The sequence below is a fragment of the Podarcis liolepis genome, assembly GCF_965112155.1.
Source record: "Podarcis liolepis genome assembly, chromosome: 1".
Taxonomy (NCBI): domain Eukaryota; kingdom Metazoa; phylum Chordata; class Lepidosauria; order Squamata; family Lacertidae; genus Podarcis; species Podarcis liolepis.
This window is the reverse complement of record NC_139554.1, coordinates 50,811,720-50,824,490: the sequence shown is the minus strand read 5'-3', so window position 1 is coordinate 50,824,490 and position 12,771 is coordinate 50,811,720. Positions and strand designations below refer to the sequence as shown.

The 12,771-nt window shown below is 41.6% G+C and overlaps 1 protein-coding gene across 3 annotated transcripts in view; it reads right to left on the bottom strand.

Annotated features, from left to right (window-relative positions):
- The window catches only part of AMBRA1 (autophagy and beclin 1 regulator 1), a 153,874-nt gene that overhangs the window by 21,748 nt on the left and 119,355 nt on the right, over positions 1–12,771 (bottom strand). For all 3 annotated transcript variants that reach the window (XM_083462388.1, XM_083462390.1, XM_083462389.1), the window contains one exon: positions 9,960–10,099. In XM_083462388.1, the coding sequence (XP_083318514.1) occupies positions 9,960–10,099 (140 nt within the window). The remainder of the gene's footprint in view (positions 1–9,959; positions 10,100–12,771) is intronic.

The window sequence follows — 12,771 nt, the reverse complement described above, 5'->3', positions numbered from 1 at the left end:
GGATTCTGTTCAAACTCATGCTGTTTTTTAAATCAAGACCAGCACAACAGGCATAGGTGACCACTGACATTTTACTGCCTTAATAGCAGCATACTGTATCTTCTCCTAACAGCCCTTGTACACCAGCTACTGCTTGGATCAAATTTACCAAACAAGGCTTAAGAATAGAAAATTTAGCCGTGTCAAAACAACATTTTTGTGAGAATCCCCTGCCAAGGCAGTAAGGATGCCCTATATTCAAGCAAAGCGAGAGAGAGAGAGAGAGAGAGAGAGAGAGAGAGAGATTTGGGAGGACAGTTCAAAACCATTCACAGAACAATAGCAGCAGTAGCAACAAATGGAATGGCTGTAGGCGTTTCTGGAAGTATACTAAAAAATGTGCCTTCATGATCAGAAATCCAATCTATAAACCAAAAAGATATGCATCCATTTATTCATTTACCCAGTAAATTTACCCAGTAACTAGAGACTGTGCACTGGCATCTAAGGGGCAAAAGGTGTTCTACAGTGGGTGAGCAGGGCCCAGGAAACATAGTAAAGAGGTGAGACTTATAATGATGGGGCAGGTATGACCTCTTGCCTGCTAGAAACGCTATCCACACGTTTGATATATTTTTTTTAATTAAAAAAACCCTCCCGTATGACTTTAACCTTTTCTCAGCAGCCATGAGGTCTAAAAACTTGCTGGACTTGAATGCTAAACTTCCTGATTTTATGTTCAATGCCATATTTAACATTTATTAAACTGACCCTCTAGAGTTTGCTTTGCATTGCTTCAGTCTCCAGAAGCCCAAACAGTTGATAGTGAAGGCACATCTTTTCTTTTCTTTTTTTAAAAAAAACCATTCACCTCCAAGAATCCTCTGAGATATGCTATATTATGAATGGGAGATGTCTCCTCTGGATCACAGTAATAATTGGTAGTAGGGACCACGGCTGCTTCTCAGATTGTAATCTATACACAGTGGAAGTGATTCCCCCCTGCACACACATACTTTATGAAGATACTGGACTTCCAGCAACAACTTTTTCTGCTTCTTCTTGCTGTTTGAAGAGTGTCTGTTAATTCCTAATTGCAATCATTTCCAGTCCCCATGCACAGTGATGAAGTGGCAGAATTCAACTTCAAGTAGCTTCTACTCTAGTCAATTTCACTCTGAAGAATTAACATTTTCTTCAACAGCAAGTCACTGCTGAAAGGAGACACAACTGTGTAACACACACAGGCGCACACACGCATGCACGCACGCACACACATTTATATCCCACTCTTCCTCCCAAAGTTGCCCAGGTAGTAATCTTTAAAGAACTAGCGTAAGTGCACATATTCTTGTTTTCCATAGACTTAAGAGAACTATTTCAAAACTACTCAGGGCATTGTATGCAAGACTCTCTCTATGGGCACTATCCAGTAAGTGCCTGCAATTTTCACACCACAATGAAAACGTCTACAGCACTGGAGCTGGTCATGCTGCTGGAATCTAATCCCAGCTTCTCCTCAAAACCTGCAAAATGAGGTTGGCAATATGTATTTCTTTCTCACGTTTTTCAGACGCTCAAGGTAACTCACAAACAAACATGTTTTTAAATGATGCCATGAAAAGTTTGATACCGATAGGCACTGAATTGACCCAACAGAATAAAATGTGAAAAATAAGCAAGTCCTTTTACTGAAGCCAGTTGAATTGGTGATGCAAGCCTTAAGCTTGCCCAGGGGGAGTCTGTGTGTCTATGTGTAAATAAAAATATAAATGGTCTCATTCCGGGCTAGAAAAAGAGTGTTGCATTATTTGACTGTAAACTCCACAGTCCAAGTTTATTGCATAGATGTTCTACAAAACATGGAGCTTGTTAGTTTACTGGAGAGATTAAAAATCAGAATCTACAAACTGAACAAACCATTTAAACCATGCTGATAGCCTAGAACTTCAGCTACTTAAGATGATAACAATGCTACCACTGCTTACATTGTTTTGATCCCTTGCAATAGCTTAAGCTATTTAGGTCCAGTCAGAGCAGAGAGCTACTTAAAATCTTTAAGGTTCTTGAACTGCTCTAAAGCTTTACAGCATATTTTAAATTGTGTTATGCTCTTAACAGCATCTTAAACTTCAATGTACTCTTTAAGGTTAGGTAGTGTTGAGCCGATTTTAAGTCCCAAGAATGATCAACCCAACCTTAACACTTAAGGCTAACAACTTCAAAACCCTTTTTCTTAAAAAAAAAACAAAACAAAAACAAAACAAAAACTAGCTCAAAATAGAAGAAAATTATTTGCACAAAGCAAAGTCAATAACATTACAAACTGTAAGAGTAACCCTATACCTCAAGAGAATAATGCACACAGCTTACAGCTCCCAAGCTATTACCATGATTATATACAAGTAGTAGCAAGATCTTTGAAGTAAGCTGTAATTTGAACCTTAGATGTCTTCACACACACATATACACATTCTCTATAACAGAAAGAGATAGTATAGGAAAAATCCCTCCCTTGTTACCAATCGTCCCAATTGGTAACTAAGATTTGAGTCATGTCACCAGTCACATTACGTTCATTTCCAGTTAGGGGGCTGTTTCTCTTGCCATTCTGTCTCCTACTCAATTGAGCAAACGGAGAAACTGCCTTGTCCCTTATTCCTCTTCACCACTCAGCCACGTTGTAGAACTACAGCTCTCCTCTCATTACCAGGCTATTCCAGTTGTGTTACCCCACCTTCTAAAATTACATTACAAATCAGCATGTGCTATCTTCCAATTACGCCTCCAAATTCAGGGATGACATTTTTTGGGAGTAGAGGAGGATATGGCAAAAAGCAACAGACATTAAAACTATGGGAAAGTAGGGCTATTTACTCTTTCCTTGTTATTTTTATTTAGTGTTCTTATGTGTCTTTATAGAGAAACATGCAGAACCTAACTCTTTGCATTAAAATTTCCCTCAAAAGCTGCAAGTAAGGAACAGTCAGAGAGAAATGGAGAACCCACCAAATATACTGATTGGTTAGTAGCATCATAAACTATGTGTTTATAGCTATTGCATAAGCCACTCACATATGGATTAGAGTGCATTTGAGTCCTATTTCCACAGTGGTGATGGCAGACAAGAGTTTACTTTTCTGCCACCATTTCGTCTGCACAGTGCCTTCCAGAGGAGCTACTCCAAAAGGCAAAAGGCCTGTTACAATCTGACCCTCGGAGGGAAATAGTAACATCCTAAACTGCTTGTTGTGACCAATATGCAAAGCTCCTTGTGGATAAAACAATTTCATTCGCTCAGACAGACTCCACATTAATTACAGAATTGCTTTTGGGTGTTCAAACTGTCTCCGACTGACATGTTCATATGGATTTATTTTGGTAACCTTTTGCAGCCTGAGAGGTAAAAGTGACCACTTGCATACTTGATCCTTGCTCATTCTGGCTCATTAGACTGGCTGAGGTTGGGAGCAGGGGAGACTCTGAATGACCGAGGTTCTTAATGCTCCATTGAAAGAGGGGTCTATTCATGTGGTGCAGAAAGCAAAGGCTGATCCAACTGCAGTGGTGCCTCGCAAGACGAAATTAATTCGTTCCGCAAGTCTCTTCGTCTTGCGAGTTTTTCGTCTTGCGATGCACGGTTTCCCATAGGAATGCATTGAAAATCAATTAATGCGTTCCTAGGGAAACCGCCTTCAGACCTCTTCTGAAGGCTGGGGGGGGGGAACAAGGGCTTTTCTTCCCACGCCCAGCATTTAAAAAAACCCCGGGACAGCGGAGGACTTCTCCGCTGTCCGGGCGATCTTAAAATGCTGGCGGGCGGCATTTTAAAATCGCCCCGGGACAGCGGAGGACTTCTCCGCTGTCCGGGGCGATTTAAAAGCCCCTGGGAAGGCAGGCAGGGGGGACAAAGACTTTCGCCCCCCGCCAGCCTTCAGAAGAGGTCCTGGACCTCTTCTGAAGGCGGGCGGGGGGCGAAAGTCTTTGCTCCCCCCCGCCTGCCTTCAAAAGCCCTCCGGGACAGGCAGGCAGGGGGGAGCAAAGACTTTCGCCCCCGCTCGCCTTCAGAAGAGGTCCTGGACCTCTTCTGAAGGCGGGCGGGGGGCGAAAGTCTTTGCTCCCCCCCGCCTGCCTTCAAAAGCCGTCCGGGACAGCGGAGAAACGCGCTGTGTTTCTCCGCTCTCCCGGGAAGGCAGGCAGGGGGGAACAAAGACTTTCGCCCCCCGCCCGCCTTCAGAAGGTGTTCCCTCCCCACCGCCCGGCTTCGGAACGATGCTCCGAAGCCGGGCGGCGGGGGCAGGTGTTCCCTCCCCGCCGCCCGGCTTCGGAGCATCGTTCCGAAGCCCGGCGGTGGCGGGAGGAGGCGTTCCCGCCCCACCGCCCGGCTTCGGAGGAGGTCCGAGGACAGTGGGGAAGACGCGCTGCGCTTCCCCGCTGTCCCGGATATTTCCCTATGGGCTGTCGTCTTGCGAAGCAAGCCCATAGGGAAATTCGTCTTGCGAAGCGCCTCCAAAACGAAAAACCCTTTCGTCTAGCGGGTTTTCCGTCTTGCGAGGCGTTCGTCTTGCGAGGTACCACTGTACTTATCAGTCGCAAATATGTCATTTTGGGAAGAGATATTCAAGCAGATGTCATTTTCTTTTATATGTATCCATCCTCCATCTCTTGCTTCAATTTCATCGTTTATTTTTGTATATTCACTTTCTTGGTCTTCTGGCCCTCTGTTAGCATTTACATCTTATTTCTAATTCTGTTTTCAAATGTTCATGCCTTTTTGCTTACTATTCCTTATTTAAAGCATACATTACCACCTGATTTTTGGTGAATTGAATCTTTTCCCTCACCTGTTTACTAATGTATGACTAAGATGCTATTGTATTAACTTTGGCATTTTCTTTCCAGTCTATTTTGTTTCTGCCAAGGGCCTATTTGCATAGGTTATATCCTCTAATGCAGGGGTGGATAAGTGGCGACCCTCCAGATAATTGTTGAGCTACAACTCCCAGCAACTGGACAACAATGGTCGGGGATGGCAGGAGCTGTAGTCCTGCAACACTCACAGGGCCAAAAGTTCCTCACCCTTGCTCTAATGTCATCTTTAAAAAAAAGTTTTCTAGGTATTCAGTGAACAACATTACAACACCAACGTTCAGCTGCTCACAATTTAGAATATTAAAAATGTGAGTCATTAAAGCCCTCTCCAGGCATCCATCTTGTTGTAAAGGGGGAAAGGGGGGAAAGGGGGCTAGCTCTGTCCCCCCGTTACCATGCTGTAACTCTCCTGTCCACATAGAGGCTCCCAGCTTCAGAAGTTCACCCTCCAACTCTTGGAGGGTGATGAAATAGTAATGAGGAAAGCATTAATGCATTCATCCCTGCTACCCCCCCACCTGCCACTCACATGTTTACTTTAAAAAAAACAAACCTAAAGAGGGTTTGAGTTTTTTAGAAATTATTGTGAATTTGCCACAAGTGAATAGGCATTACACATTTTATCACCTAAGAAAAAAGAGTTTTGAAAGCTGTTTTGTGTGACTTCATAGTATCTTGGGATAGATGCCTGTAAAAAACGGTCAATATATGCTCCAGATGTGTCCTTTGAATAAACTAACACAGTTTATCTGTACCATCAGGGGAGAAATCCTGGGAGGCTGGGATTTGGACAGCTTGAGAAACCCAGACTGCAGGAACGTGCCACTTTCTGACAGCAGTAACAAAAGAGCTACTGAGAAAAGAAAAGAAAGAACTACATAGAAGGACTTCAGCTTGCCAAGGTGAAATAAGAATATTCTAAATACGTTAGGGAAAAGGTGAGTTAATAAGAACGTCCATTCATTGGTGAAGAAAAGGAAAAATGACTCAGGTGGCTTTATTTAGCAAAAACAAAAAAGCTAGAGCATCTTGCACAATAAAGGGAAGAATTTTAATGACAAGAGTTATCATCAAAAGGAGGTAATCAAATAAACCAAACTTGTATTTGATAGTAAGTACACAACACAAAGGGGTATTAATAAAGCTGGTAAATGAAATGCATTGGATTTACCTATTGATTCTGTCATTATATATATAAAACTGGAGTGATATTCAGAACCACGTATGAATAATAACTCCATAAGGAAATGGCAGACAGAATTTGTCAACTGGCAGTCTCCTGGATCTTTTAAAAAAAGTAACCAAATAAGAGAAAAATAGATCCATTAACATCTAAAAGGAGAATGAATAACCAGAAAGATTTATATGTTTGTTTTGTTTATTTATTTGGATATATGGATATGAAAGTAAAAAAAGGTAAAGGGACCCCTAACCATTAGGTCCAGTCGTGGCTGACTCTGGGGCTGCGGCGCTCATCTCACTTTATTGGCCGATGGAGCTGGCGTATAGCTTCTGGGTCATGTGGCCAGCATGACTAAGCAGCTTCTGGCAAACCAGAGCAGCGCACGGAAACGCCGTTTACCTTCCCGCTGGGGCGGTACCTATTTATCTACTTGCACTTTGATGTGCTTTCGAACTGCTAGGTTGGCAGGAACAGGGACCGAGCAACTGGAGTTCACCATGTCACGGGGATTCGAACCGCCGACCTTCTGATCAGCAACAGCAAGTCCTAGGCTCTGTGGTTTAACCCACAGCGCCACTCGCGTCCCTTAGATATGAAAGTAGTGATATGTTAATATTATTACTATAAGCTACCAAGTGCCAAATATACTCAGAAAAGTCCTTGGCATACTCAGAGAAAGCTGCTCAATATGTAACTATTGTATGTGAATGCTCTTCAGCACACTGAAATGATTTAAGATCCACAAAGACTCCAGGGTTTTATATTCAACATGACAAGCAGACTGGACTGCTAAGTTGCCCATTTACTTCTACATTGAAAATATCTGAGCTGTCTAGCTACAAGCAAGGAGCATCACATTAGTCAATGCTTTAACATATCCCAGGGGTACAGAAAGCAGCAAGCAAAATAATTCACATACACACTGTACAAGAAGCTTGCGGCTATTAAATAAGCTGATCCTAAATCCATAAACATGTAGGAAAGATACCACAGGAATGCAAAGGCAAAAGTTCCTTCTGTTAAATGCCTGTGTCCACTTTAATAAAAGTAAGTATGCCACAAAATTATCCCATTTTGTGTTCTGTCAGCAAAGACAAACATACTAATGCTTGGTCCAACCTTCTATTGCCATGGTAACTTTGAAAATAAGGATTCACTCTATGGGATCTCTAAGCAATTTGTTGGGTCGGATGGCTAACCTATCTCAGCTAAGAATGAGACCACTACAGAACCTCCATCTAGCCTTCAACAGTCACCTTGGCCAAGAATGATTACACTTAAAAGGTAAACAATGCATCAGGGTCTCTAATGACTGAAAAGGCTGGCAGGTAAATGGTGTTAGCCACCAGATACACATGACAGATAGATACATTGGGGCTATATACCCAAAACTAGGTGAAAAATAAGCTGCCCTCACACAATGATGTGTGGTTGTGAAGAAATGAAGTGGCACAGAAAAGCAATCTCAGGATCATAGTATAATTGTATTTTAAATTACATTTTTTACATTTGTGCTTATGATAATTCTGTATTCTATATCATGCATATTAATATAATGTTTAGAGCACTGACACCAGCCCATAAGCTAGGATTATTCTTTTCAGCTTAGTCAACGCATGGGGGAAATCCAATCTTTGGCTGAAAACTTTACAAACTTGAAATAAATAATGGTTACTTCTCTCTTTGGAGTCACTTCATGATAATTGGATATATTTCCTTACTGCCCTTCGGGGAACATATCTAAGTATAATTAGAGAACCATTTTTACTTACGGTAGTCTCCTGTTCACAAAACATCTTACAGATAAAAATGAAAGAGGGACCTGGTGCACAGGATAGGCAAGGGTTTGGGTTGATGAAAAGGATGAGAGCCTTGGGCATTAATTTGGGGTACACCAACCCTTGTTATTAGCTGTATATTAGCTACTTCCACAAACGAGAGGGCATTTTCTGTGGTAGCAGCCCAACTTTGGAATGAACTAAGGAGGCACCCTGCCACCAACATTACAAATTTTTCGCTGCTATTTGCCCATGCATTTTAGATTATTGATGGTTCTGAGGAACTGCATCCTTTTATTCCATTTTTAAGCTTTTGGGGTTTTTAATCTTGTATTTTGTTGCTAGTTTTAAATTGTATCTTTATGTTGTGTGAATCTTATTCATACTTCTGTATGCTAACCTGGAGCCCCTGGTTAAAAAATAATGTAATTCTAAATCAATATAACCACCAAGTAGCCCACATAGCTATAAACAAACTAACTTTGATGCCACAATGTATCCTGGCCAAGATACAAATGGATTAATGAAGTTCTTTTAATCACACTCGATTCCTTTCCTTTCTCCCTCCCCCTCCCACCCCCATAGTACTTAGAATCATAGAATCATAGAGTTGGAATAGACCACAAGGGCCATCGAGTCCAACCTCCTGCCAAGCAGGAAACACCATCAGAGTACTCCTGACATATGGTTGTCAAGCCTCTGCTTAAAGACCTCCAAAGTAGGAGACTCCACCACACTCCTTGGCAGCAAATTCCACTGTCAAACAGCTCTTACTGTCAGGAAGTTCTTCCTAATGTTTAGGTGGAATCTTCTTTCTTGTAGTTTGGATCCATTGCTCCGTGTCCGCTTCTCTGGAGCAGCAGAAAACAACCTTTCTCCCTCCTCTATATGACATCCTTTTATATATTTGAACATGGCTATCATATCACCCCTTAACCTCCTCTTCTCCAGGCTAAACATGCCCAGCTCCCTTAGCCGTTCCTCATAAGGCATCATTTTCAGGCCTTTGACCATTTTGGTTGCCCTCCTCTGGACACGTTCCAGTTTGTCAGTGTCCTTCTTGAACTGTGGTGCCCAGAACTGGACACAGTACTCCAGGTGAGGTCTGACCAGAGCAGAATACAGTGGCACTATTACTTCCCTTGATCTAGATGCTATACTCCTACTTCTTTTGTATATTTAGGCTATTGGAAGAAATCAACTTCCTGTGCAATCTCATACTTTTTTCTGTTAGACATTATGACAGAGTAAGCTAGATATACAGCAGACATGCGTTTAGCTTTGTTACATCGAACCATATTTATCTATTATCTGACACCATAATATTCCACGCTCCCCTTGCTAGCCAGTGATGAGAATGGATGGTGAGGAAGTAAGGATTGTTGATAACAGGGCACAGGGGGTAATTAAACACATGACAGCTGTTTCCTACAGCAGCTGCATGTTTAGGATGAAGTTTGGTTTGGGTCATAGAAAGCAGACATCCACACATGAGCAACATTTGTGATTCCAGGTAAATGAATGTCAACTTTTCAAAGGTGCTATAAAAAAGTGTGTTTAATTAAGACAGGCCAAACCAAATAACGAGTAACAAGGTGACCCAAAATTTAGAGAACTTCAGACGTGTGATTTGCATTGTACTGAATACTACATACATATTGGGGCTTCTTTACTATTAGAAGTCATATTTAAGCCCAGGGACAAAGATGTGAGAAAATATAGAAGCCTAAATGAACATTCCTCCAGTTAACTTACTCATTTACCATTTCTAAGCTGCTGCCTCTTAACAAACAAACAAGAAAAGTTAACTTCATAGCTATATTATGAGTCACCTGGGTAAGAGAAGGGTACAGTATTATCAAATGCAAAAGGAAGAAAAAACAGGGAGGCTGACACAAGAGTTTTGGAACGCTATATTATACCTGATAGGTATATTATATTTGCTCAATGGTTCCTGCTTTTCATGAACTTCAAAGATTAAAGATGAAATAAGAAGTTATGGTAATTTTAAAGGAGGAAACAAACACCACAATAGTTATCAGGGAGAAAATTAATCACTGAAAGTTTTGTTATAATTGAGGATGCTGATAGAAATTTCCTATGAACTAAGGGTAAGAAGGCGCTCAGGCTCTAAACCAAGCACTTACTCCGGTCGGCAAATCACCAGGTCCCCCTTATTAGTGCCATATGCCAATCCCAAGCCTGGTTCAGGCAGCCAGCGAGCAGAATTTATGCTGACGTGTCTCCTTTGGTCAGCAGGCATTGGGTACAAGACGTTGAATACTCTCTGAAAGGGAAAAACACACACACATTAATGCTTCAAACAGGTAACAGCAAGTTGCCAAAAGACTAAAATTATCTCAACAATTATCTCAACAAGGACAATAAACATTAAACAACCTGAATAAAAAGTTAGCCACACAGCAGTCTTTCTAGAATGGGGAAAGGGACTGCAAGATGCCGTTGGGGTAAGAAGATGGAAAGAGGTGGATCAGGTTAATGGTCAAGCATCCTCTTTCTCACAGGGGCCAGCCATAAGTTAACCATGTGACGTACTACTTGCATCGGGAAGTTTTTGATGTTTGATGCTTTATTATGTTTTATATACAGTGGTACCTCGGGTTAAGTACTTAATTCATTCCGGAGGTCCGTACTTAACCTGAAACTGTTCTTAACCTGAAGCACCACTTCAGCTAATGGGGCCTCCTGCTGCTGCCGCACCGCCGGAGCACGATTTCTGTTCTCATCCTGAAGCAAAGTTCTTAACTTGAAGCACTATTTCTGGGTTAGCGGAGTCTGCAACCTGAAGCGTGTGTAACCTGAAGCGTATGTAACCCGAGGTACCACTGTATTCTGTAAGCCATCCAGAGTGGCTGGAGAAACCCAGCCAGATGGGTGAGGTATTAATAATAATAATAATAATAATAATAATAATAATAATAATACATGTAGGATGCAGAACTTTAGTGATGTATGCAGTTCACTACTGCACAACAATGCAGAAGTTAGAATACACCAGCAGAATGAGGCAGCAGAGAATACAATACTGTTGGCCAGAAATAAGGAGAGGTGTTCAAGGAAATAGCATATTGCAGTAATAAGTATTGTGACAGCTGATATCCAGCAGTGCTTATATCCCACTGTATCTTGATGAACCCCCTTACCACTGCTTTCCATCCACCCTCTGATCCTCTAGGAATCTCTTTTGCAATATATCTTCTACTATACCTACCATAGTGAGCTAGGTAAACATTTATTGTCTATAAAATTATAGCAACAACAATGACACATCAATAATGTTGCACACCAACAAAAGGCAACCCTACTAGAATATCAAGTGACTCTTCTCAAATGTTTCTGCCAAAAGATATTCATCAGTGCTCTTTGGCCTTTTATTTTGCTCAGCAGAGTAAGAGACATTCAGTGTCAATTGAGCTGCTGTCTAGTCCCTGGTGTTCTCTACAATACTTACACAATCTCAGCATATTTGCCTATTCTTTTCTTCTTTTGACTAGATAGTGAAGAATCCTATGTATACTGATAGCATCAGTTGCCATGGAGATTATGTTATGCACTCCAATTTTAATGGGGTTATGATAGCAGAAAGGCATTTATAAGAGCAAAGCAGCACTTATTCAGAAAACAAGCATTGTTTGAAGTGTGACAGAATGAAATGAACACACCCCATGATTATACTGCAAACCTATTTCATAAACAAACAGTTTCTCCTGGGCAATTGGCTCCTGTTAAGGAACAGCAGCTAGCAGATCTTGTTTCCAAGGCTTGCCTCCATGTCTTGCATTTGCTGTACTACACACTCACTGCCCTTGTTCACATGTCATCTAAACCATACTGAATGGATTTACTGTGATCATGCCTATATGATCTGTGTTTATCCTCCTTGCTAGCATGAGGAAGAAGCAAATCATAATTTTCAGTTTAGTGTTAAGCCTCAACCAGAGATCATGCTTTCTCAAGTTCCCAAAGCATGATCTGTAGCTAAGGCTGGGTCTCGTCTTACTGAATTAAGTTTTTGGGAGCAAAAGAATACATAATCCCTAATTGACTGTAACACCAAGTCAGAGATCATGGCTTATTTCCTCTGCAGGCTAGTGGGAAACAGACATACAGACCAGAAGAACATTATCACAGTACAGTGGTACCTCGGGTTAAGTACTTAATTCATTCCGGAGGTCCGTTCTTAACCTGAAACTGTTCTTAACCTGAAGACCACTTTAGCTAATGGGGCCTCCTGCTGCCACCGCACCAACGGAGCCCAATTTCTGTTCTTATCCTGAAGTAAAGTTCTTAACCTGAAGCACTCTTTCTAGGTTAGTGGAGTGTGTAACCTGAAGCGTATGTAACCTGAAGCATATGTAACCCGAGGTACCACTGTACATCAATAACTGTAGTTTACTCAGATATGCAAACTGAGTGTTTGCTGCACTGTTAATTGCTGTACATCTTCCTCCAATTGAAGACCTCAGGTTTCTCAAGAACATTTATCTGGGTTCATGCTTTAGGTTAGTGGCCAACTAACATATATACACACCTACTCACAGGCTGGCATGCTTAAATTTAACAACTGTGTTCCCTAACAGTTTGCACATGTTTTAAAAAAAACACCAAACTGAATGAATTTCACTTGCATGCACATAAAAGTTACCAACAACTTCTTATTTGAAGATAACTTTCCTACTTTTCCCACATTACCAGCAGCATGATAGTAGCACAAACCCCACATCCCTACCCTCTTCTACCTTTTCCCCATTGTGGCTTAATACATTCTACATCAGGCTTCCTCAACCATGGCCCTCCAGATGTTTTTGGCCTGCAACTCCTATGATCCCTAGCTAGCAGGACCAGTGGTCAGGGATGATAGGAATTGTAGTCTCAAAACATCTGGAGGGATGAGGTTGAGGAAGCCTGTTCTACATGTACAACACTCACTTTACTAAT